This window comes from Selaginella moellendorffii, unplaced genomic scaffold, assembly GCF_000143415.4.
Source record: "Selaginella moellendorffii unplaced genomic scaffold, v1.0 SELMOscaffold_18, whole genome shotgun sequence".
Taxonomy (NCBI): domain Eukaryota; kingdom Viridiplantae; phylum Streptophyta; class Lycopodiopsida; order Selaginellales; family Selaginellaceae; genus Selaginella; species Selaginella moellendorffii.
Window position 1 is genome coordinate 1,313,634 of NW_003314279.1, and position 23,416 is coordinate 1,337,049.

The 23,416-nt window shown below is 45.4% G+C and overlaps 8 protein-coding genes across 9 annotated transcripts; 3 read left to right on the forward strand and 5 right to left on the reverse strand.

The window, feature by feature from the left end:
• Window positions 1-6,852: 6,852 nt before the first annotated feature.
• LOC9650184 (cilia- and flagella-associated protein 20) lies at window positions 6,853-7,933 on the reverse strand. The gene is made up of 5 exons (XM_002972088.2): window positions 7,820-7,933; window positions 7,631-7,760; window positions 7,531-7,562; window positions 7,216-7,457; window positions 6,853-7,098 (listed from the first exon to the last, which is right to left on the reverse strand). Exons 2-5 carry the CDS (start codon window positions 7,681-7,683, stop codon window positions 6,853-6,855), a joined length of 573 nt encoding a protein of 190 aa, XP_002972134.1. The 5' UTR covers window positions 7,684-7,760; window positions 7,820-7,933.
• Window positions 7,934-8,098: 165 nt separating this feature from the next.
• On the forward strand, window positions 8,099-10,810 carry LOC9650185 (EF-hand domain-containing protein 1). Its single transcript, XM_024677044.1, has 13 exons — window positions 8,099-8,170; window positions 8,250-8,447; window positions 8,517-8,633; window positions 8,758-8,790; window positions 8,858-8,995; window positions 9,054-9,266; window positions 9,324-9,456; window positions 9,516-9,703; window positions 9,784-9,927; window positions 9,994-10,077; window positions 10,139-10,408; window positions 10,461-10,540; window positions 10,618-10,810. Exons 1-13 carry the CDS (start codon window positions 8,099-8,101, stop codon window positions 10,787-10,789), a joined length of 1,842 nt encoding a protein of 613 aa, XP_024532812.1. The 3' UTR covers window positions 10,790-10,810.
• Window positions 10,811-10,830: 20 nt separating this feature from the next.
• On the reverse strand, window positions 10,831-13,270 carry LOC9640506. Its single transcript, XM_002972089.2, has 9 exons — window positions 12,931-13,270; window positions 12,702-12,871; window positions 12,467-12,645; window positions 12,125-12,409; window positions 11,990-12,048; window positions 11,900-11,936; window positions 11,757-11,828; window positions 11,375-11,705; window positions 10,831-11,295 (listed from the first exon to the last, which is right to left on the reverse strand). The coding sequence occupies exons 1-9, from the start codon at window positions 13,022-13,024 to the stop codon at window positions 10,909-10,911; spliced, it is 1,614 nt and encodes a 537-aa protein (XP_002972135.2). The 5' UTR covers window positions 13,025-13,270; the 3' UTR covers window positions 10,831-10,908.
• Window positions 13,271-13,916: 646 nt separating this feature from the next.
• On the reverse strand, window positions 13,917-15,870 carry LOC9650186 (phosphoenolpyruvate/phosphate translocator 2, chloroplastic). Of its 2 annotated transcripts, XM_024676859.1 has the most exons (9): window positions 15,387-15,867; window positions 15,165-15,287; window positions 14,944-15,096; window positions 14,812-14,897; window positions 14,668-14,752; window positions 14,497-14,616; window positions 14,365-14,433; window positions 14,187-14,316; window positions 13,917-14,117 (listed from the first exon to the last, which is right to left on the reverse strand). In XM_024676859.1, the coding sequence occupies exons 1-9, from the start codon at window positions 15,780-15,782 to the stop codon at window positions 14,041-14,043; spliced, it is 1,239 nt and encodes a 412-aa protein (XP_024532627.1). In that variant the 5' UTR covers window positions 15,783-15,867; the 3' UTR covers window positions 13,917-14,040. The 2 variants fall into 2 exon arrangements, with proteins under 2 accessions (XP_024532627.1, XP_024532626.1); XM_024676858.1 differs by having other exon boundaries at window positions 14,365-14,616; window positions 15,387-15,870.
• On the forward strand, window positions 15,853-17,562 carry LOC9650187 (pentatricopeptide repeat-containing protein At1g09410, mitochondrial). Its single transcript, XM_002971872.2, has one exon. The coding sequence runs from the start codon at window positions 15,853-15,855 to the stop codon at window positions 17,560-17,562; it is 1,710 nt and encodes a 569-aa protein (XP_002971918.2).
• Window positions 17,563-17,590: 28 nt separating this feature from the next.
• LOC112346989 (pentatricopeptide repeat-containing protein At4g02750-like) lies at window positions 17,591-19,432 on the reverse strand. The gene has a single exon (XM_024677046.1). It carries the CDS (start codon window positions 19,430-19,432, stop codon window positions 17,591-17,593), a length of 1,842 nt encoding a protein of 613 aa, XP_024532814.1.
• Window positions 19,433-19,555: 123 nt separating this feature from the next.
• Window positions 19,556-21,586, forward strand: LOC9640507 (pentatricopeptide repeat-containing protein At4g02750). Its single transcript, XM_002971873.2, has one exon. The coding sequence runs from the start codon at window positions 19,556-19,558 to the stop codon at window positions 21,584-21,586; it is 2,031 nt and encodes a 676-aa protein (XP_002971919.2).
• LOC9640508 (leucine-rich repeat protein SHOC-2) lies at window positions 21,583-23,380 on the reverse strand. Its single transcript, XM_002972091.2, has 11 exons — window positions 23,291-23,380; window positions 23,161-23,235; window positions 23,009-23,101; window positions 22,856-22,937; window positions 22,751-22,807; window positions 22,634-22,698; window positions 22,482-22,577; window positions 22,346-22,432; window positions 22,215-22,295; window positions 21,708-22,158; window positions 21,583-21,639 (listed from the first exon to the last, which is right to left on the reverse strand). The coding sequence occupies exons 1-10, from the start codon at window positions 23,378-23,380 to the stop codon at window positions 21,718-21,720; spliced, it is 1,167 nt and encodes a 388-aa protein (XP_002972137.1). The 3' UTR covers window positions 21,583-21,639; window positions 21,708-21,717.
• Between the last annotated feature and the right edge of the window lie 36 nt (window positions 23,381-23,416).

A 23,416-nucleotide genomic window follows, 5' to 3' on the forward strand; every position in this document is an offset into this window, starting at 1 on the left:
TCACTTTGTTGAAATATGGGAGCCATTTGTTTCACTAGATTTCTATCTTTGCTAATTTTGTTGTGTCTCTTAAGATGGTGTAGTGCAACTGTACTACTCCTTGAGTGAGTCTCCACCACTGTACAATCACTACTAATACTCTAGCTTGTCTCTCATCAAGGTGGAGATGATTACATGTTTACTTAGACATTTGTCACTCATTATACTGCCCACCAATCATGGCCCAAAACCTCTTAAATTAGAGCCTTGCCTCCACATTTGTCTCATCCCATCAACCATGGATACCCCACCTTTGTTATCCTTGACACTAGATGCACTACCATATTAGGCCTGTAGGCAAGTTTCTTGCTACCTCAAACCACTAAAGGACATTTCCACTTCATAACTTTCCATTAGCAAGATATTAAAAATTTATGTTGGAACTCTAGTTTTCTATATTTTTGCTTTTGGCTCTTTTATTAGGACACCTTTCTTAGTTTTTAAGAAGAATAATCTTGTTCTTCAGGATTTTAATATTTTTGTTTAGCACTTCATTAATATATTCAGTGGTGCCAATACTCCAAGTCTAGATCCACCTCTACATCTAAATTCCATTTCATGAAGGCCAAAATGGAAATATTCTTTTAAAGTTGCATTGTCCCATGAAATATAGATGGTGACCATATGGAGATGTTAAATATTTCATAATTTCTCATTTAAATCCAATATCTCTCATAAGAGTTATTAATTCTACTGTTCAATATCAATTAATTGCAAAAATATTGGCTCGACCATCATCAAACTTTTATTCCTCATCCAATGGCTTCAGTCTTGGAGCAACTAACACACCTAATTCTAATACAAATTAGAGCCACTTATTAATAACATTTCTCTGATGTTGAATAAGAATGTCAAATCAATAATCACTTTATATATATTGTGGAAATATAGACTACTTTATCCTCATCTTCCACCTCTCAAACTAGTATAATAAGTGTTGCACATGTGGTTCCAATTAACAAGTGTTCAACTAAACAACTCATCCCATCTTTTTACTCTTAGTTTCATTCTTCTTCTTTTTTTTCATATCTCTAAACCTTTTTACATCATTATTTTTAACTTCTTTTTTTGAGTTTTATGTGATAACAATGCCAAAAGAAAATTTTATTGACTGAGAGTTGTATTTTCTTATGGCAATCTACTTTGACCAATATAATGTCCAACTTGTGGTGGATGGTCAATAAATCTCCTCTAGATTCATCATTCACAAAATTGAGTTTATTGAAATTATAATATATAAGTCTCATTTTCTTCAAACTTATTTCCACTTTGAAGACCCTAGTCTTCTTTGGTTTGAGCTAGTGAAACTCAATAGTAGATTGGTAGTGGTGTGATAATGAAACAATTTTCCCTTTCTCCAAGTTCTCTTTTTATAATTTTTGAATAAATCTTTTATATCTCTTTAGCTGAGTTTTGGGATACTAATCATTATTATCTTAATTTTATTTTTGCTATGGTGTTCATCCATCATTTCCTAATGTTTAGAACAAACTAACCTTCCTTCTAAATATGCTATCTTTGCAAATGTTTTAACAAGAATATATTACCACCATATTAACCTTAATATAATTGTCTTATTGATCTTCTTAAGGAGAAGTCACCAGCATTTGGTTTAATTTATAATTTATTACTAGTGGAGTTAGAGGTTTTGAGTGGACATATTGAGGAAAACCTTTCTAAAGGTTTATTGGGCATATCTAATCTCTTATTAGTGTATATGTCTTTTTTATTTATCTCTTATATGTTTTTGTCATCTAGTGGTTGATTATTACAACCTTAACAAAGTCATTATTTCGATTTAGTATCCACTTTTATTGATTCTTGAGATATTAGAGTGTTTTACAAATCACCAAGATCAATTTGTGTGGCATAGACATTCTTATTCACATTTAAAAGGGTGATGAATGGAAGACAATTATTCATACTTGTTATGACCATTTTGAGCACATAGTTATATCTTTTTGTTTAACTAATGTTTCAATTTTTTTTCAATACAAGGCTAATGATATTTTTTGTAATTTAGTTTATGTCTTCATTATCATTTACCTTGATGACATTCTTTTTTTTTTGAGACTCAAGAAGAACACAATTGTCATATTTGCTTTATTCTTTAAAACCTTCAATAACACAACCTCTTTGCAAAGTTAGAAAAGTGTTCTATTAATTAAGATTTGGCTGAGTTTTTAAGTTATATTGTTTCTTCACATGGCATCATCATGAGTTTCTACTGTTCTAAGTAGTAGTATTTAACTTTTATTCGTGATGTTTAGTGTTTCTTTGCATTTATGAACTTTTATTGATTTTTCATTTAAAACTTTTCCAATATCACTTTTTATCTAACAAAACTCACCACAAAAAATCCCCCTTTGGTGTAGTCTTTTGCTGCTTATACTACATTTAATTTCTTCAAGTTTACATTCACTTTTACTCATGTCCTCATCTATCTAAACAATAAAAAGTTATATTTTGTTGTCATAAATATTTCAAATTTTACATTAGATGGTGTTTTCTCATAAGAAGAACTAGATAGTGAGTTTCATCTAATTATTTTTCACTCTTAGAAGTATATAATTGTAAAGATCAATTATAACATTTTTAACAAAGAGCTTCTCAATCAATTGTGAATTCCTTTGAAACATCATTTTCCCCATGTGACCATTATTTTTAATGATTATAAACTAGTCTTTAAGACACATCCTTAATCAGCATCAAACTTATTAGTCCCAATTTATTTTCTAAGGAAAGACAATAGAAAAATTAATGGTCTCACTTGACGTAATTACTAACTCTCTCTTGTAAAGAATTTACATTTAATTTTTAATAATAAGCATTTCTTGACTTAGATAGCTTCTATATTAATTTCTTGTATAAAAAGTTTGTGAATAAATTTCTTTGAGAGTTCCTCCAGCTTAATATAATAATTATTAGTTTCTTCAATTTTGGGATATACATCTCATCAATATGCTTAATTTTATATATTTGATAGTGAGATGCATTTGTGTCATTAAGCTTACTATGATACTCTAGTAGCAAAACACTTTAGCTTCCATAAGTAAGACATTGGAATTGGTCTAATAATTATTTTGGTGCTCTTATATAAGTAAATATATTGAAAATGTTATCTATACTTGCAATATATATATAATTAAACCAACATGTTCCATTTGGTATTCTTTAGCCACTTCCTCTTGCTCTTAGGTCTTGGAAATCTTTCTCTATGGATTTCTTTATTGATTTTCAACTTTCTTGAAGATTTGATATTATCTTTATTGTGGTTAGTCAATTTTCCAAAAGTGTACATTTACTATATTAGAAGATGATTGATGGAGAGCAATTATAATTTTATATACAAGGACATTTTATATTTTCATGGATTGCCAAAGTATATTATTCAACTCTTAAACAATATCTTTAATGCTTAATTTCCTATCAACAAATGATTGGGTTGATATTTTCCTTTTTGCTAAGTTTTCTTATATCAATTCTCAACACTCTTCAACACATTAGTTTTCATTCTTAGTCAAACTCTAACCTTCAAGTTTTTATTAGTCATATTCATAACTTGGAGAGAAGTCTATTTTAAATATGACTTGGAGAGAAATCATATGAATATTAATCATTTAAATATTCTTATCATATTATGAATATCATAAAATGAATGAGTCTTTTTATGATGAATTCATGAATTATGATATATTATTAATATCATAATGAATTATATTATGAATATCATATTATAAATATTAGTCATATTCATTTCTTCTAGGCTTTGGTTTTACAGATTGCTCTATTCTTGTTCCTACAAGTTGCTCTATCTCCAAGCTAATTAGAAACCTATGTGTAGGTCCATACTAATCCTGAAATGTACAACAGGTTTTAAATTCAAATCTCATGAGTAGAAATATAAGGTTTGAATTCTGTCATAGATATTGACAGTAAAATACACTCTAGCATATACAAAGAAATGACAAATATGTGACAACAATTTGAGAAGAATTAATCTTATATTGTCCCTCATCTTTGATTTTAGATGCAATTCTGAACTCATGCTCAATCTCAATTGTGAGAACTAAAAACACTAACTAGAGAAGGAGAAAAGGGAATATTCTAAAGAATCTTACTCATACTAATCACTTAAAACATCTTTGAGGCTTGACGATTTCTCTTACATGATTTCTGTCTATAGTGATGTCATAGATACTTACAAATAAGAACATATTTCTCCTATATGATGGAACATAAAATAAATTTATTTATAATAATTTAGCATTTATAATTACCAATTTTCAAAGTATTATAATCAAAACAAATTAACCTTCGAATAAAAAGTTTTTAGAAGTCAATTACCAAGTTGTTAATATAAATAGTTATATAATTATTTTAAAAATTATTATAATATTTTTATACTGCTTTCTAGAAAGATTCAGGAAAAATTATAGCTAAAATGAATGTACATACTTTTATTCTTCTTTTAGTTTTAAATTTTAATATTAGTTTTGCTCCAAAGACATACAAACCAAAATTTGGAAAGGTTGGAATTTTAAACTCACAAGATATTACAAAAATTATTACAACTATTTATAATCTATTATATAAAATTGATGGTGAAAGTTATTATTCATCAACTTATAGTGATGATGCTTTTGTTGAAACATCTAAAGGAGTTGTAAAAGTGTTTCTTGAAGCTAAAGATTGTGAAGACACACATATGACAATATATGGTTCTAATATAAAAAAAGGTATTGAAACTATATTAGATAAAAGTATTGATTCACTTAGAGAAGTTATGCCTGGTGAGTTTGAGAGAGAAAGTGTTAAATTCCTTTTAAAGTATACTCTTTCAGATATATCTAATGAATTATTACAAAGTAGTTTTAAAAATGTCCACTTAAATGATAATGTATTATGTTTCTTTGAAAGTTATAATTTATTTTCTGGTTCAAAATTATATACTGATAATTTCTTGATTTCTCCAAATAATAAAAATATATTTATCTTAGAATCTAATTGTAATCTTGCTTATTACTCAAAGAATGTACTAATATGGCAATCCAAAACTTACATATATGGATTTTATTATTGTTTTTTAATTTTACAACAAGATGGAAATCTAGTTTTATACTATGACACTATTGCTTTATGGTCTACTAATACTTATTGTGAACATCAACCTGATTGTTTGTTATCAACAATATTTACTGTTAAAAATAGTTGTAACTTAGAACTTGTTTCAACTAAATTCCCAAATAAAGTTTTGTGGGAATTAAAAACAAATTCTGAAATATTATGTTTTTAACAATTCATCAGAATATAGCTTTATAATGATTATATTTTTACAGATTATTCAATTTATAAAATATTTAAAATAATTTGCTATGTGTTGCATGTAGCAATGCTTAGTTTACTTAATAGTAGCGTTATTTATTTGTTATTTATAAACACAAGATTAATATTATTGCATATCAACCATTAGATGATAGAATTAAAAAAAGAATATAATAGAAAGGTTAAAAAAGTTTATAAATTATAAATACAAAATTAATCTAAGTGAATAACAACTGTGAGATAGTAAACTATCCTAGAATATCCAAATATATTCTAGATATATTCACTACCATACAGGTTTGCCAAAAACTATTTGAATAAAAATCCTAGTAAAATGCACAAAAACTATATTTTCTGGAGCCTTGAAGATTATTCTTGTGATCCTCTTGGAACTAGTGAGGGAGAACGCTGCTAGTTGTTGATTCTTGTCCAAAGCTAGCAGTTTATAACCATAATCACTGACCTTGGAATGTGCTGTTTCTCTCTTAATAGCTAGTGCAGTTCTCCCAGTGCAACTATGATTTGTTTAGGACTACATGGGTGACTGCCAGGGGCTGCTAGATTGCAAAGGTCTTCTAAATTTTCAGTGTGCCATCTCCCATCCAACTTTACCTAAAATCCTCAAAACCTTGAGTATTCTTATGCGCAAGCAAGCTATCGACCAGAGCCATTTCTTGTCCAGTGCCTAAGTGCTTGTTCGAGTGCTTGTTTGTTTGTTGGAATGCTGACCCCACAGTGCTCTGGCCTCACCATTGTATTGTAGCTTGTCACTTTTGTCATCTGGGCAGGTTTGCATCGAGTGATGTAAGTGAGAAAATTAATAATAAACCCCAATTACAAACGAATTAGAGTTTGTTTTAGAATCTAGATTGAGGCATATCCTACTACTTAAACATTCTTGACATATTCTTTACACCCAGGTTTTCTAAAGCAAACAATTTATCCAATTTATCCCGTTTGGTTGAAAAATAAGATATAGAACGTCTAAAGATAAGTTAAGCTACTAAAATGCATGCTTGTGGTGTCAAGTTACGTTTGGTAATGTATGCCTTATTACCTTGTGATGCATGAGGCGAATGGATTGAGCATAGTGAAGTGTTGAGAATGGTTAGGATAAAAGTTTGGGAATGACAAGGCCAGACATGGCTTGGAGTTTATACTTTAGTCCTTTACTCTCTATTCTGCCCAGAACAGATACAATAATTAGTACATGTATGCTTTGCTACCTCACAAAGTGAGGTGCTGTCGAATGCCACGAGATTAACATGTAGAGCAGCAGCTCGTCCAAAAACCTTGAAACGAGCGTCAACGTAGATGTGTGTGATCAGACGGGTATAGATTGAGAAGATTGAGAAGCGTGGAATCAAATCAAATCAAAGAATGACAAACAAAATTGCGAACTTGATGACAGCAGGTTCTTTTCTCCTCGGGTCAGTCACGTTTTCTAACCGATTGGTGATCAGAGCAGAGGAAACGAAACAATATCAATTAAGTTACCTGGATTGGCAAGAAGAGCTTGTATTCAGCAGGCAGCTCCTCCTCGGAGTAAAGGCGATCGGAGAAGTAGATCCTCCGGATGCGGCAATTGGCGTGAACTTGGACGCACAGCGTCTCGACGTAGTTCGTGCCGTAAGCGCGCCTCGTGAAGTCGGAGAGGTTGAACTGGATCTGGTTCCATCCCTCGTCTAGCCTCATTGGCATGGTACAGATGAAAGGCTTCACGCGTGTTGTCGACTGAAAGAAGAACGGAGGTGAGCAACGACAGCTTTGCTAGAGAAAAGGAAGTTAACGAAAGAAACTTGTGAGAAGTTTATATTACCTGGTTGAAAGCAGATGTGAGCGTGGAAGTACCTCAAAGTTGGAGGCTTTGAACCGGCGCTTGACGTTCTTGTCGTCGAGGACTTGGACCTCAAACGTGAAGTACTTGCGCAGGTTCTTGATGATCATCACCAGGAAGGGCAGCTTGATGCCGAGCGTGGTCTTTGGTTCCTTGGGGCAAGTGATGAAATTCGTGCTCACGTTCGTTCCGCGAATCTCCAAAACACTCGACTGGATGTCCTCGTCAGTCAATCTCTTGATGTAGCCATTCGTCACTGCAACAAAAAGGAAGAACAAAGAAACAAAGTTCTCTCTCTAAGACCGAAGGACACAAAGAAAGGATCAGACCTTCTTCGTTCCATATGTTGAGAGGCTTTCTCCTGTCCAGAAAAAAAAATGCATTAGCGAGCTCTCTACAGATCTTTGACGAATAGAAACGATTTCTCACCCAATGCTGTAGAGGATGGAGAGGAAGCCGGATTGGAAAGCATTCCTAAACATTGTCGCTCCCCCAAATCAGCGCCGCGCTCGCTCGCTCGCTCCTGCCCTAGGTCTGGCTCCAAAGTATTTCGATCGGCCTGGCCAGTGCGAATGTCAATCTATCTCTCAATCACTTCACGGCGCTGGCATTGCGTACCTTCGATCGCGATCAAGAGAGAGCTACGAGGGCGACGGATGGATCAAAATCGGTGGCTCCCCCTCCACTCCGCCATTGCAGGCTTGCCGGTAACTAAACCGCCCAGCTCCATGTCATAGCTGATGTGGCTGGAGAATCCGCCAACATGGCGAGAATGTCGCTGGCGTGGCGCCATGTGAATCGTTGTCCGGAGCTAACTGCCCAGCCGGCTGAAATTCAAAAAGAAGAGCGCGCTCTCTCTCTCTCTCTCTCGGCCCTAGCAATTAGGGTTCTTCCACCATGAGTGGGTGTAACTCTGGCTGCGGCCCCCAGGGATCTGAACTTCCCGCATTTTCCTTCTGCCATCCACCGGTAAGCAGCGATCCATGGCTCTTGGATTTTCATACAGGATCGCAGGCATCACAAAGCACAAGCCTGGTGGATTTCGCAGGAATGCGGGCGGCCCAAGCCCCAAAATCTCAACTTCACGGATGGATTCCGGGAGGTGCGCGATCCCGAGGTGCGCAAGCAGCACCGGCGGGAGCTGGGCGAGAAGATGCGCGATTATTTCTACGAGGGCGGGGTTTGTGGGCCTTGCAACGTAGAGATGGGCACTCCACTCCCAAAGTGGCTCAAATACGATCGCCAGGTAACAAACTGGGGTCTAGGTAACAAATTGGAAGAGAAACTGGTAAAATTTCATCGTTCTTTCTTCCAGGTGCTGAGATTTTACTGCTACTTCAAAGAGCCTGTGAACGAGAGGAGGGACGAGAACTTTAGAGTTCGAAAATGCACCATCTATTTCTACCTGGAAGATGGAAGCATCCATGTCTCGGTGAGTGCTCGGGATTTCTTTTCATTTCCGTGATTTCACAAATAATCTTTCATCGGAGGAACTTAACTTTCGTGGATTTCGGGAGCACTTTATAAACTCTATTTGTCGTTGATGCATGCAACAGGAACCACGCCAAGACAACAGTGGCCTAATGCAGGTTTGTTGATTTGTTCTTTCCTCTCCAGGTGTACATTTCTAAACTTCGTTACGTGTTTTGTCTGCAGGGACAATTCCTGAAGAGGCACAGAATCCCCAAGAAAGATGGAAGTGGCTATTTGTCTGTGAAGGATTTTGTCCTGGGCACAGACTTGACTATCTACGACAGGACTTTTAGGATTTGCAACTGCGACACATTTACTCGAGTTAGACACATCCTCAAAAACACTTTTTGTGCTTAGATGTGACTAATGTGTGTTGCAGAGGTATTTGATGAAGCACAGATTTGAAGTGGGCAACGAGGAGGATGTTCCCGGAGAACCTTTGTCCGCATACCGCAAGAGCTTGGAGCGTCATCGTGTCAAGGTTCACAAGGAGTATGCAAACAAACAATTTCTGGAAAACGATGGAAAGGTTCTAAGATTTTTCTGCGTTTGGGACGACCGTGGGGCCGTCTACGGAGAACGTAGGCCATATGTAAGTTGGATTTCCTTTTCTTCTGATTCTCATGGCTGTTTTTCTTTCTTTCTTCAGGTTCTTCATTACTTCTTGGCAGATGACACGATAGAGATTTTGGAAATGCACGAGCGGAATAACGGGAGGTACCCGTTTCCAATGATGCTGCGCAGGATGAAACTTCCTCGAGAGATACCAACTGACCTCTTAGGTGAGATCTTCTTAGGAGAAGAGAACTAAACCGAGCAGTAAAGTGGTAGCATGCTGCAGGCAAGAATATTGGAGCTCAGCATGTTCACAAGTCCTCGTGCTACAACGAGTGTGACTTGCACATAGGGAGCTTCTTGACGATTTACGGTCGAGATTTGCTACTGCACGATTGCGATGATTTTACCCGACAATATTACAAGGAGAAATGGGGAGTTACTGATGACATGCTGGAGCCTGTTGCGGTTCAGGTAGCGTTTCTTTCCTTCTCTCTTTGTGTCTTTCAGTTTGTGATGTGTGGCACGGCTTTAATGGAACAATTGCGCTACAGGAAAAAGCACCGGTGCTGGCCAGAATGGAAGTTCCTCCATACAACGGCTACGGTTCTGACGCGGACAGTATGCAAAATTGTATTTCTCTGATTCCAAAAGCGGCCATGAAAGACTTCAACAAGTTCTTAAACAACGACGGAAAGGTAGACACGACTACTCGAAAGCTCTTAAGTGCCTTTTGACGCCTTCTCGCTCTCGTGAATATACAGATTATGTGCTTTTCGGCAAGGTTCGTAGAAGATGCAAATCACCGCGTTATAGGCCCGGACAGAGGTCGCCTCTTCGTTTTTCAGGTACTACCATTTGTTTCTGTCATTTGTTTAGATCTTGATAATGACATGTTTTTGCTTGCAGTACTACTTGTCTGACGATACAATTGCCATCTACGAGCCACCGGCTAGAAACTCCGGTATTGTTGGTGGCAAGTTTTTGTATCGTCAGGACGCTCCTCCCAAGCCTGGGACCAAGAGACCATATGGACCAAGCGATATGCTTGTGGGAGCGAAACTAGAGATACACAGGCATTTGTTCGAGCTCCTCCAGGCAGACGAATGGACGCTCAAGTACATGGAGAGAAACCTCAGTACCTTCCCCCAGTCGGATTATAGACGAGCTTATTGCAAGGTGATATTTCCTTACTGTTTGTTATTCATCTCTTCTCATGGTTCTTTTGCAGCTAAAATCTTCGATTGAGAGAATGCCCGAGGATGGTCTCCACAATCTCAAGCTCACACTACCAAAGGGCAATCCGTCGGAGTAAAACACAAATCTCTCCTCAAAATCTCTTTTTTGAGAAACTTTCAAGCTAACTTAACGCGTTTTTCTCACTGCAGGCAATTTTCTCCAATCGATATCTTGTTGCCAATCTTGGCGAGAGGTGGCATCGACATGACGAAGCAAGAGCTCGTGACAATCGAGCGTGGCTTGGAGAATGGCCAAGAGCCTGGGGTACAAGACATCTACACGCTCATTGTGAAGTTCGTATGTATATCCATGAGCCGATAGATTGAAACTTGGAAACTCTGGTGTTTGGAATGCCATGGGTATGTAAAAATCTCATAAATTACAAGTGAAACAAGAGACTGTATACAACACAAGTGAGATCAATCCATCAAACCTTTCGTTTACGTTGGTGAAACCTTCTCGCCGGGCTCGTTCTTCTCGTAACCAGCATGGCGATGGCGATGGCGATGGCGCTGGCGGTGTTTTCTCCTGGCAGCAATGATCCAAAACACGATGGACAGCATCGTTCCGGCGGAGGCGAGAGCCAAGCCAATGTAAATCCACCTCGTGTACTTCCGCAAGCCCGGGCACCTCTCGCGGATGATGGTCTCGAACGTCTCGCGGACGAACACGCAGTTCTCCACGTTCACCAGGAACGGTACGTTGACAACCAAGCCGGTAGCGACGGACACGGACTTCATGACTTGGTCATTTATCTGTGGAGTCATTCGTCCAGGCGTGGCGCACGTCGTCCCAGTAGGAGCTTGACAAACGTAGCGGGACCAGTTCTATCACGATCGAAAGGAAAAAAAGTGTCAAACAAGTCTCTGGAGTGAAAAGAAAAAAGAGTGAAGTTGAGTTGCTTACCCCTGGAGCTTGCTGGAGCGTGATGGTGCCGCTGGCACACGGGACTTCGGCGTAGTCCGGCGCGGGACCGTATGGACTGCACAGCGTGGGCATCGTGGGTCCTGACTGGTTGAAGTTCAATGGATTACCAGGGGGCGCGGCGTTGCCGTTGAGGACGAGCGTGACTGCCTGGTTAAGGACTCTCACCACCGACACCGCCACCTCTTTGCTTCTGTCCAGCGTCTGGTTTGCTGTTGTCTGGTTGACGCACGGAAGGATGTCATCCAAGTTTGTGCTGCGGCCGGGGTTTTGGACCCACTCGCGCATTGCAACACAAGTGTCCCCCATTACGCTGAAATGAAAAAACATATATCAGGCTTGGTAAATGGTCTGCCAGTCTTACTTGTTGAGAAGAATGAAAACGCCGCAGAGAATCCACGTTGCGATGACAAGAATGAATCCCAAAATCACCAGCCTGGAAGGAACCGTCGGTGAGTTAACAGCTTACCAAACAAGATGAGAAATGAACTAGTTGTTGACACTTACAGGTAGACAAGGGACTGCAAGCCACACGCGGCGAACACTGCGTTGAACATGGAAAAGTTAGCTTCGCTTTTGAGTATGGTTGCATCTTACAGATTCCGAGAAGCACAAGTAGGAGCATCGCTGCCGAGATGATAATCATTGCCAAACGCCTGGAAACGTAAGAGAGAGTGTTAGTTCCAAATAATTTTTTGCGTTTTCTCGAATGAAAACAAGCGACGTGCTTACACCATGTTGATGGCCCTCCGGATCTTGTGCGCATTGTCCTCTGTTTTCAACTCCAACTGGTTCGAGGTGGTGTTCAACTGCTGGCTTATCTGCAAGACTTGCTGCCTCTCATCGTTCCCTAGCCCAAACCCAAAAATGTTAATGGAAGCTCCCTGGTTGAGAGTTCTCGACACATTCTGGAGGTTGTCCACGGTAGTCTGGGACTGCCGTACAACGAAGTTGAGAGTGCCGGACAGCTCGTCATGGAACTTTGCCTGGGAGATGTACACCAACACGCATCCGGCACTGCAAAAGAAGGGAAAGCTCAGCTTATCCAGCTTTCGCTATATAGCTTACACTTACATTGCCGCCAAAGTGAGTAAGGAGAGCAGGAGCAAGGGTACCAAACTGGACTCGCTTCCCGAGCGATCTTTCCTCCTACAGCAGCAGCAGTAGCAGCACAAGGACAGTAGGAAGAGCAAACCCAGCGCTGCCCAGAGGAGTGCTAGGATGAAACCCGGAAGCCCTGTAAAACCGACAGACTAGAAGAAATCAAAGGAGTAAGGGCCAAAAACAAAATATCTATGCGCGCTCGTACCGCCCAGTAGTGTTTGTTTCGAATGTCCCAGCCATCCCTGTATCGCCGGAAATCATCGAGTGGATCGTGCCTGCTAGTCCGATCCTCCGCGAGGAGCAAGGTCGAGTTAGAGGAGGGCGCTTGCTTCAGGGTTCTCCCAAATCCCGGATGAATCACCACTATTCCTGTGTCTGCCACAGCGCAAAAGAAAATATTTCTCACCACGAGAATAGCGCACGCAGCTACAAACCTTGGAATGCTCCACGATGATCTTCCCGCGCGGCGATGGCAGCAATCGCGATCGCCAGTAGCAGCCACAGCGAGGCCCTTGCTAGAAATCCCATGGCTGGCCAGCAGCAGCTACCTCGCGGCGTTGGATTGGGGTAGGGACAAGAAATCTAGCAAAGATTGAAGCTCCGCTCACTCCCGCGCCATCGATCGCCGGTGAGATCGATGAAAAACATGCAACATCACGCGCCCTGCGCGATCCCTGGGCAAATGCGACTCGACGAAACCTATGCTACCGTGCGAGAAAGAGGGGGAGAGCTAGTTTCCAAGCCAAGGGATGGAATGTCCAACGGGTCGCAAGGCATGGACATTCCGGCAGGGCCTTACGATCCGGAATGGGCAAGCGCGTGGAGCCGCCTTCCCGTCTGGGCAACCGACACGTGGCGCGCATCACGCTTAGTTTACATTGTTTACAGCTATTATGGTGTTACCGACACAGCGATTATTCTAAGCACCGCGTATAATCAGTCGCAACGTACAAGTGTCCAACGAGGTGGCATCGTAATATCACCGCCACCTTTCGCCTCAAAATTTTTCTTGTAGTGTTTGATTGCCTATGATAGATGATGCATGCATGCAAAGCGAAGCCACCGTGTCGTCGTTGGGCCCAGCCTACTATGATCAAAAAGGCCTGGGAAATTAAAGAAGACGAAAGCTAAGGTCTGAAAGGACGTGTATTTGTCCGTCTCTATCGTCTAGTCTCGCGACCTTCGCAATTGTGACTTTGGTGGGACTCCATCGTTGAGAAACCTTGCCTTGAAAACAACCTCCAACCAAATAGAAAAATGGAGGAGAATAGAAGCCGTGACGTTAGCAATGAAACGGAAGCGCAGGCACTAACCAGCATATCATCTCCAGAGCCCGGTCTATCTCTCTTTCAGATCTGTGCGAGATCAGCGTTAAGTTCTTGTCAGACAGAAATCAGAAAAACTGCGAGAGACACCTGGATTGTCGCATCCATGCCACAGAATCGAGCTTTCAGAGATTTTAGTACCATTGTGCAGGCCAGCAAAAGAGCGAGAAAGATCTAAAAAATTAAAAAAAATGATTTTTCTCGGCTTTACTCACAGTTTTAGGCACTCTTTTTCGCGGGTTTTATGCGCTTGGCTCTCGAGTAGGCAAAGACGCCAGCCAGTGCCAGAGCAGTGCCTGCAATAAGTACACCGTGTGTTTTTAACTTGGATAACGAAGCGACGCAAACGGCAGGGAGAATCTTACCAAGAGCATTTATTGTCGACACTGGTGTTCTAAAGAAGATGACTGAAGTTACAATCACAATCACGCGCTTGACACAGTTTCCAACGGAGTGCGTAACCGGCGATACCCTTTGCAATATCATGTAGGACACCTGCAAATCGTCCTTCAGAAACAACGCTAAACTTGCATCAGAGCAAACCTGTTGGTACGAATGAAAACATAATCCTGCTACTAATGCTCTCAACATAACAACTTTCACATCCAGTCCCTGCAGGATCCATTTTCTTTCTATTAGTAAACGCAACGTAGGAAGTGCACGAAACAAATCTACCATTGAAGTCAAGTATTCGGGTGTGAATTTCACTCCCTCGAAGAACAGCGTCACGGGTGCCAGAAGGAAAAAGGACAGGATCGTAATCACGGAGAACAGATTGATGTTGTCAAGAGAGCCCTGCGGAAGAAAGTGAATCCAAATAGAATGAGAACAGAGAACAAGATCTACCTCCTTTTTCACCATCAACTTTTTGCTCAAAACATTTCGCGACTGGAAAGTAACATTTGATGCCATGGCGCTTAGAAATCCAGCCCTGTCCATAGAAAAAGAATATAAGAAACGGCAAATGCGATGTTGGTAAGGCCTTGTTACCAGTTGAAAGACGCCTCAGTCAAGGATGCCAACGCCACACCTCCAACAATTGGCAAGAGAGAAGCGATAATCCAAGCACTTGGAGCCTGCAAAGGCAACTGATATAGAACCTTTTCTGCGAACGTATCATACCTCGCCAAGGAACATAGCCGATAGAAGAACAGAGAAAAACGGCTCCATAGCCTTGATTGTGTGAGTAAACGACACCGCAACCTTTCCAAGGCTCATGTTGGTAAAGAGATTCCCCATGGTGTGCACCAATGCCAGCGGCAAGATCGCGACCACCTACGAAGAAACAAGGACAAAAGTTTGAGATGCTCGATCGACACAAACGACAATTTCTACGACGATACCTGTGCAGTGGTGAGACTTGGACGCTTGTACAGTCCCGTAGTCCACATGAAGAGCACGGCAGCGGACCCAATGGCGAATTGGATCTCAGTGATCGTGATCGGAAATGGAAAGACCTTGAGCACCTGAGAAATCACAAGTTCTAGTTAGAAAGTAGCATGCATGGAGAAAACAAGAGAAGATCCTAGCTAAGGTGGAGAAAAGAAAACGAGAAGAAACAATGCCTGCTTGTTATAGATGTTGAAGTAGATGTTGAAGAGGTACCACAATCCGAAGAGCGATCCCAGCTGGAGTGTGCGCATCATCGCGCTGCCGGATTCTTGCTCCTCCACGCCATCGCCTGGAGCTGCCGCTGACGCATCGCCCGATGCAGCGCTCCTCGCCTCGATGATCCGCGTCCGGGGCCGAAATTTCCTCGCGAGATCATCCTCCCTCGGTGCGCCGAGAAGAATCGGCGTCAGGCCCGCAGAAACCGATGCATGCACTCCCCCCCGCCCAGCGATGGAGCTGCTCGAGATCCTGGATCCGGCCGCGAGAATTCTGGCATGCCGCTGCTCGTGCCTGCTCGAGAATGTGAGCGAGGAGGTGCTGTGCAAGCCCGCGGCCGCAGAGATCGCCATTGGAGAGAAGAATGCCACTAGCCTAGAACCCTAAAATCCCGAGCTCCAAACCCTCAAATATCATGGGCGCATGAACAGCTTGGCACGCCTGATCAAGGAATGCGGCGCTTGCCAGGATCTCCGCCAGGCGCATTGGATCCAAGCCCAGATCCAGCGCGTGAAGAAGCAGCGCGATAGAACCCTCCTCCTCAATCACCTCATCGAGCTCTATGGGAAATGCGGGAGCGTGGACGATGCCCTCGCCGTGTTCCAGACGATCGAGAAACCTAACGTCTTCTCCTGGAACATTCTGGCGGCGGCATTTGCCCAGAACGGCGATCTTGAGCGCGCGAGGGAAGTTTTCAATCGAATGCCCGAGAGGAGCGTCGTGTCGTGGTCGCAGATCACGAATCTCTACGCTCAAAGCGGGGATTTGGATGAGACTTGGAGATTGTTTCTTGCGATGCCGGATAGAACAGTCACGTCTTGGACTGCGCTCGTTGCGATGTATGCCCAGAACGGGTATTTTGGAATGGCGAAAGAAGTGTTCTATAGGATGCCCGAGAGGAACACCCTTGCTTGGAACGCGATGATCCAAGGACTGTCGCTCAAAGGCGATGTTCTTGGCGCCAAGGAAGTGTTTGATGCAATGCCCGAGAGAGATCTTGTGGCCTGGACAACGATCGTCACAAGCTATGCCCAAAACGGGCATTTTCGCGAGGCGATCCATCTCTTCTCACACATGCCCGAGCGCGATCTCGTCTCCTGGAACGCGCTCATCACCGCGCTGGCGCAAGGCGGAAGGCCCGACGATGCACTCACGCTCTTCCAATTGATCCCGGTCAAGAACATCACCGCGTGGAGTGCGATCGTGGGAGCGATCGCCCACAGTGGCGATGTCGAGGGCGCCAAGCTCGCCTTCTCCGCCATGCCCACCCGAGATCTCGCCGCCTGGAACATCCTCGTCCAGGGATTCATCGCCACCAGCGCCATTGAGGCGGCGATGGAGGTGTTCTCGCGGATGCCGCAGCGCGACACCGTGCTCGCCACTGCCATCGTCGCGATCAATGCCGAGAATGGCCTCCTCGACGAGGCGACGCGCGCATTCGAGGTGATGCCCCAGCGCAACGTCGTCTCGTGGACGATCCTGGCGGTGGGCGCCGCGGAAATCGGCCGCGCTGCGACGGCGCGCGAGATCTTCGCGAGAATCCCCTGCTGGGACGCCGTGATCTGGACCGCGATGCTGGGCGCTCTCGCCCGAGGGGGCAATCTCCACGAATCGGAGCTCCTCTTCCACAGGATGCCCGAGCGCGACGCAGTGGCATGGAACGCGATGATGAAAGCCATCGCTCGCAGCAGCGGCGAGGAGTCCTCGCGCCTCTTCGATCTCTACGCGGCCATGAATCTCGAGGGCGATGCCAATCCCGATGCGCTCACTTTCAACGCGATCCTCACGGCCTGCAGCCACGCCGGGCGCGCGATCGACCGGGGATTCCACTACTTCGCGATGATGATCGCCGAGCATGGGATCGCGCCTCTCGCGGATCACTTCCAGTGCCTGATCGATGGGCTGTGCCGATCGACCCACCTCGCGCGAGCGTACGAGCTTCTCACCACCATGCCGCACCGAGCGGACATGGTGTCGTGGACGATCTTCCTGGCGGCGTGCCGCGTCTATGGGGAGACCGATTTGGCGGCGCTGGCGGCGCGCTGCGCAGTGGAGCTCTCCCCGGAGGAATCCTCGTCTTACGTGCTTCTCTTCAACACCTACATCGATTCGATCGATCGCGTGGGCGATTGATTCGAGCCCATCGATCTTCTGGAGGAGCTTAGCCAGCACAATTGACATAGCTATGCTCCTCCAAATTCTTGGCGATCAAGGTATTCGAGAGGAGCAAGTAGGAAGATCCTTGCTCTGGATTGGATCCCGCGAGGAACTGCGCTGCTCGAGCCGCCCGGTAGAGATCTCCGTGGGTCTTGGACGCTGCCAGTAGCGCCGTCCAAGCCAGCCCGTCGGGATTGTCAAAAGGCATGGCGTGGATGAGCTCCTCGGCCTCGCCCAGCCGCTTTGTTCTTCCCAAGAGATCAATCACGCATCGGTAGTGCTCCGGCGATGGCTCCAGCCCCTGATCCACGCGCAGTGACTGGAATTGGCGGCGCCCTTCTTCCAGAAGCCCGCCATGGCTGCAAGCTGTGAGAATTCCAACGAAGGTGATGGAATTCGGCCTCACGCCATCCAATTCCATCGCCCAATACAGCTCCAGAGCGCGATCGCTCTGCCCAATCTCCGCCAGCGCCTGGATCATGGTGCTCCATGACACCACATTCTTACTCGCGATTCTCGAGAAGATCTCGCTAGCTTCGCGAAGGCGGCCATTTTGCGCATAGGCCGTGAGCATCGCGTTGAGGGTGATGGTGCTCCACTGCGGCATTTTGTCGAGGATCTTCCTCGCCTCCCCGGCCTTGCGATTCTGCCCACACCCGACGATCATCACCGTGTAGCTCATGACGTTCCGCGCAGTGAGGTTTGCAAATAGCTCCCAGGCTTCTTCCAAATGCCCAAGCTGGGCATAAGCCTGGATCATCACTGTCACAGGCACTATGCCGGGGTCTTCGATTCTATCAAGAAGCTCTCTAGCTCCACGAAGATTTCCATTGTGAGCATGGGCCTGGATCATCGTCGTCAATAGCGCCGAGTCTTTGAACTCGAGCGTATCAAACAACGCCCTCGCTTTGTCAATATGCCCTGTCTGGGCATATGCTGTAAGGAGGATGGTAAACGCGATTAAATCCCTCTGCGGCATCTTGTCCAATGCAACCACCGCTTTGAGAAAATCCTCCTCTTGCGCTAGCGCTTGTGTGAGCACCGTCCACGAAACAACATCTCGCTGAGGCATGCGATCGAAGTTCCGCTTGACGCTCTCCAGATGCCGTGTTCGGGCAAATGCTGTAAGGATCGCGTTCCAGGACGTGACGCTCCATTCGGGCATCCGATCAAAGGTCTCTACAGCTGAAGCGATCTCACTGGCGTCCCCAGACGCAGAAATACCCGCGTTCCAAGATCCAAGATCTCTCTCCACCATGGTTTCGAAGACTGTCCTCGCGTCCTCGGGATGCCCATTCCGGGCATACGCCTTGAGCAGCGCATTGCCCGACAAGGCATTGGTGGCGCGCATGGAATCAAACGTCCGTTTGGCGTCCTCTACGCTGCCGCAGCTACCATAGACCCCGATCATGGTGTTCCCGGATACCACATCCCACTCGGGCATGAGCGCGAACACTCGCCGCGCCTCGTCGGGTTGCCCGGCGTGCGCGCAGGCGCCCACCATCGTCGCCCACGAGTTGCAATCCCTGCTGCCGCGCATCGCTGCGAATGCGTCGCCCGCGTCGCGGAGTCGGCCATTGCGGCCGTAGGCGCTGATGAGGATGTTCCAGGAGTAGGAGTTGGGCTTGTCGATCGAAAGGAAAACCTCGCGTGCGAGACACAAGTCCCCGCATTTGCCATAGGTGTCGAGCAAAAGATTGGCGAGGTAGCGGCTGCGCCGGAATTGGGGGCTATGGCGGATGAAAGAATGGAGGCGGCGGGCCTGCGCTAGATCCTTGGCGGCGCCACTGCCGCTCAAGAGGCGGCCAAGAGCGAAAAGCTCGCGCCTGACACTCTCATCGGTCATAAAACCCAGTCAATGAGTCCACTCGTAGACTGAAAAAGTCGTCCACTCCTTGACTAAGAAGTCAACTCAACCAGTCAAAGAGTCCCACCTTTTGGACTGTGCATCGCTCGCGCGATCGCGTTCATGAGCAGGATTCTTCGCCAATTACTCCGGCAAGAGATCGATTCTTCGCCTTGCTCGCAGCAGTCCCCCGCGGATCTAGATCTACATTCACTGATTCGATTGCTCCACCTCTCCCACGATCTCCCCTCCCTCCGGCGAGCCCACGCCGCGATCACGCACAGCAAACACGCCCACTGCCGCTTCCTCGCCAATCTCCTCGTCGATCTCTACGGCAAATGCGGGAGCCCCAGGGAGGCGCTGGCGGTCTTCAGCGAGATCAGCGATCCAAACTCCTACTCCTGGAATTTTATGCTCCGGGCCTATCTCCTCGGCGGACAGATGATCGAGTTCCAGCAATTCTTCGATAAAATGCGCGCGAGAAACGCTGTTTCCTGGACGACTGCTGTGGAGGCTTATGCCCAGGCAGGGTATCTAGGGGAAGCTCGCTCATACTTTTCAAGGATGCCACACCACAGCGTAATCGCTTCTACGTCCTTGATGGTAGCTTACGCGCAATATGGTTATCTTGATCAATCAAAAGAAATGTTTGATCAAATGCTCAGAAAGACAGAGGTAACTTGGAACGCTATGCTAGAAGCATATGCCCAAGACGGGCAACTTACTTATGCAGAGTTTATTTTTTATATACAGCCTAGGTGGAGCATAGTCTCGTTTACAACTGTAATTGTCCTTTACTCGCAGTTTGGCCAGATAGTAAAAGCCACTCAAATGTTTAACGAAGTCGCTGACAAAGATGTTGTTGCTTGGGGAGCTCTCCTCTCGGCAAATGCCGAGAACGGGGATTTGCAGACCGCCGAGAAGATTTTCTACCTCATGCCCGGCTGGAGCGTCGCGGCTTGCAACTCCGTCGTTGCGGCCTATGGAAACGAAGGTCTCGTCGACAAAGCAAGGCTCGTGTTTGATCGAATGCCCGATCGAAACCTTGTCACGTACAACGTCCTCCTCTCATCTCTCGCTCAGCATCGATTCCACGACTCCAAGAGCCTGTTCGACGCCATGAAGCAGCGAAACATCATCTCATGGAACAACATCCTGCGAGCTTTCGTCGAGAGCCAGCAGCTGGACGCGGCGGAGGGTCTGTTCTTCGCAAAGTTCCCACACTACAACCTCGTGTCGTGGAACATCATGCTTGGAGCTCGCAAGGATTCGAGTCGAACTCGGCAGCTTTTCGATCGAATGCCCCACAAGGACGTGATCTCGTGGTCCGTTCTCCTTCAAGCTTACGCCGACGCCGGCCACTGCTCGCTTGAGGCCAAGCTTGTCTTCCTCCGGCTCCCTCGCTGGAACTCTTTCAGCTGGAACGCCGTGATCCAGATCTACGCCCAGGCACGCAAGCCGGACGAGTGCTGGGAGCTCTTCCAGCGATCGCCCAGCAGGAACATCGTCTCCTGGAGCCTCATGATCCAGGCGTTCTTCCTAGCGGATCGAGCCGCCAGAGCCGTGGAGGCCTTTAGCCTGATACCACGCAGGAACTTGCTGCTCGGGAACTCGATGATCGCCGCCTTGTCCCACCGCGGCCATCTCGAAGTCGCCTTGAGCGTCTTCGAGCAGCAAGCCCCCTCGTCCGACACTTTCTCCTGGACGTCCATGATCCAGGCCTACGCTCGAAGCTCACAGCTCCACCGCGCTCTCCGGATGCTGGCGAGGATGCTGCTCGAGGGCGTGGAGGCAACGGAGGCGACGGTGACGGCGCTGCTCACTGGGTGTGGATTTGGCGGCGAGGTTGACGAGGCGAGGAAGCACTTCTTGCGGATGGAGGATGACTTTGGCGTGAGGCCGAGCTTGACACACTTCCACTGCCTCGTGGACGCGCTGGGGCGAGGCAAGAAGCTGGATGAGGCGGAGGAGCTCGTGGAGACGATGCCATATCTGCCGGATAAGGTGTCGTGGGTGTCGCTGCTGGCTGCGTGTAGAATGCATGGCGATGGCGGGCGAGCGAAACGAGCAGCCTCCAGGATTCTAGAACTCGACTCGCAAAACACGGCGGCCTCCATTCTTCTGGAAGAGTCAACTAGAGTCAGCGCTTGTTGAGGAAGAACTCACAAGTTTTTGTTGCTGGAAAGTCACATTTTTCTTCGTTGATGCTGCTTGAGATGAAAGAGAGACAAAGTGGATCAAGAAAATACAGAGTTTTCATAAAAAAAGAACTTACCACTGTGCTGCTATGAATCCCAGGACGACACACCACCGCCACCAATGTCAGGCGCCTCCAAGGCATTTGCCAAAGATGACGGCGCAGTGAGCTCGGCTTTGGGCTTCTTGGGCTTCTTGCGTGTTTCTCTGCCGCCGCCCTCGATGATGGAAACCACCTTAGAATCTTGCTTGGGCGCATCCTTCCGTTTTTTCTCACGGGGTTTCTCCGTGTTGTCTTTAGCAGCAGCGCTAACAGCGTCGGCGCTCGATGCAACAAGCTCGATGAACGGCTTCGCCTCTGTCAATTCATCGCGGCTGTCATCTTTGACACTTGCGGCAACTGTCTCTTTCTGCTGTCGTATTGCGCGCTGCTCGGTGGTTTGCTTTGGCTTGTTCCTGTGTTTCGTCCTCTGTTTGTTGTCTGTGGGCCGGCCATCGAATACTTGCAGGTCAGGAACTAGACTCTTTACCTGAGTACAATCAAACAAACATCCGTGTAAGCAAAGATGAAAGACCAAAAGCTTACATCGTCAGGATAATTAGCCTCATCGCAGAGAGGATTTCCTCGCAGGCTCAGGTTCGCCAGGGATTGCAATTGTTTCAAGACCTTCGCTAAAAATTCAGTTGAGTGCACGAGCAGAACTTGGATTTACGTACCTTGACACATTTGAATGTTTTAATACTGTTGTGTCCCACATCAATAATCCGCAAACGAGAATTTAGCCCCAGTTCCTTCGGGAGTTTCTGCAGGATAGAAAAATCATAATAATACGATCATCCGGAAAAGAGCTACCTTTAAGTGATTATGTGCAAGCCGAAGCTCTTCCAAGAGCAGACAGTTACTTATCGAGCTTCCCAAATCCTTGATCTCGCAATGAGAGAGGGATAGCTACAGCAAACATTCTAGTTTACAAGAAGACTGCCGGAAAAGAACAAAACGCTTACCTTCTTAAGTGATGTAAGCCTTGTCAAAGATGTCCCAAGGCTGGAGATGGGGTTTTGGGAGAGAACTTCGTAGCAAGCACGGTTAGAGTTGACAGATAAAACTGAAATCCAATCTACCTAGAGTGTCGAGGTTCACAAGTTCGTCAAAGGCTCCGATAGAAGTGATCTGATTATCTGTATGAACCGTCTTACTCAATCAAAAAGACTCGATAAAGAACAGACCGTTCAGAATCAGAGCGCGAAGCTCTCTAAGCTTTGCAAGCATTTCCGTTGATGTAAGCTCGTTTTTGCTACAGTTGAGAACCTGGAACGAAACAAACACAATGAAAGAGAAGCGAGGAAGAAATACGAAAGAAAAGAAAGAGCTTTACTCACTGAAAGATTTTTCAGGCCCTCTAGACCCTTCAAAGACGTGAGCTTGTTCCCAGAGAGTGAAAGCCATTTCAACTTTTTCAAAGGAGCAAGAGCCTAACAATGGAGCGACCAGTTCCTCAGAAATGAAAGGAGAAAAACCCCTATTCACATACCTCAACACTCGTGAGAAGATTCCCAGAGAGGTCAATGCGTGTGAGATTGCCGCAGGAATGCAGCTCATCCGAAATCTATCGAAGCACTGTTTTAGCAAGATTTTCCTCCGCCAATGTCATCACAACACACCTCATCAATCTTCCGGCGAGCAAGCGCCAGCTCGCCCAGCGCCGGCGCGTCGCCGATCCCAGAGATCAGTTTGCCGTCGAGAATCACCATCTAAAGCCCTAACCTAAACCATTCCCGCCAAAAACG

Excerpts from the sequence above, each read along its gene's own strand:
- LOC9650184 (XM_002972088.2), bottom strand. The coding sequence starts at position 7,683 with ATGTTTAGGAATGCTTTCCAATCCGGCTTCCTCTCCATCCTCTACAGC. Across the intron at positions 7,563-7,630 it reads TCCATCCTCTACAGCATTGG|GAGAAAGCCTCTCAACATAT; the intron begins GTGAGAAATCGT and ends TTTTCTGGACAG. Across the intron at positions 7,099-7,215 it reads TCAAAGCCTCCAACTTTGAG|TCGACAACACGCGTGAAGCC; the intron begins GTACTTCCACGC and ends TTCTTCTTTCAG.
- LOC9650185 (XM_024677044.1), top strand. The coding sequence starts at position 8,099 with ATGAGTGGGTGTAACTCTGGCTGCGGCCCCCAGGGATCTGAACTTCCC. Across the intron at positions 9,928-9,993 it reads TCTTAAACAACGACGGAAAG|ATTATGTGCTTTTCGGCAAG; the intron begins GTAGACACGACT and ends GTGAATATACAG. Across the intron at positions 10,409-10,460 it reads ATAGACGAGCTTATTGCAAG|CTAAAATCTTCGATTGAGAG; the intron begins GTGATATTTCCT and ends GTTCTTTTGCAG.
- LOC9640508 (XM_002972091.2), bottom strand. The coding sequence starts at position 23,380 with ATGGTGATTCTCGACGGCAAACTGATCTCTGGGATCGGCGACGCGCCG. Across the intron at positions 22,938-23,008 it reads AGGGCCTGAAAAATCTTTCA|GTTCTCAACTGTAGCAAAAA; the intron begins GTGAGTAAAGCT and ends GTTTCGTTCCAG. Across the intron at positions 22,433-22,481 it reads TTGCACATAATCACTTAAAG|AAACTCCCGAAGGAACTGGG; the intron begins GTAGCTCTTTTC and ends TCTATCCTGCAG.
- LOC9650187 (XM_002971872.2), top strand. The coding sequence starts at position 15,853 with ATGAACAGCTTGGCACGCCTGATCAAGGAATGCGGCGCTTGCCAGGAT.
- LOC9650186 (XM_024676858.1), bottom strand. The coding sequence starts at position 15,782 with ATGGCGATCTCTGCGGCCGCGGGCTTGCACAGCACCTCCTCGCTCACA. Across the intron at positions 14,898-14,943 it reads CGGCTATGTTCCTTGGCGAG|GCTCCAAGTGCTTGGATTAT; the intron begins GTATGATACGTT and ends TTGCCTTTGCAG. Across the intron at positions 14,753-14,811 it reads ACTGAGGCGTCTTTCAACTG|GGCTGGATTTCTAAGCGCCA; the intron begins GTAACAAGGCCT and ends TTCTATGGACAG.
- LOC9640507 (XM_002971873.2), top strand. The coding sequence starts at position 19,556 with ATGAGCAGGATTCTTCGCCAATTACTCCGGCAAGAGATCGATTCTTCG.
- LOC112346989 (XM_024677046.1), bottom strand. The coding sequence starts at position 19,432 with ATGACCGATGAGAGTGTCAGGCGCGAGCTTTTCGCTCTTGGCCGCCTC.
- LOC9640506 (XM_002972089.2), bottom strand. The coding sequence starts at position 13,024 with ATGGGATTTCTAGCAAGGGCCTCGCTGTGGCTGCTACTGGCGATCGCG. Across the intron at positions 12,049-12,124 it reads CGGAGGGCCATCAACATGGT|GCGTTTGGCAATGATTATCA; the intron begins GTAAGCACGTCG and ends TTACGTTTCCAG. Across the intron at positions 11,706-11,756 it reads GTTTTCATTCTTCTCAACAA|CGTAATGGGGGACACTTGTG; the intron begins GTAAGACTGGCA and ends TTTTCATTTCAG.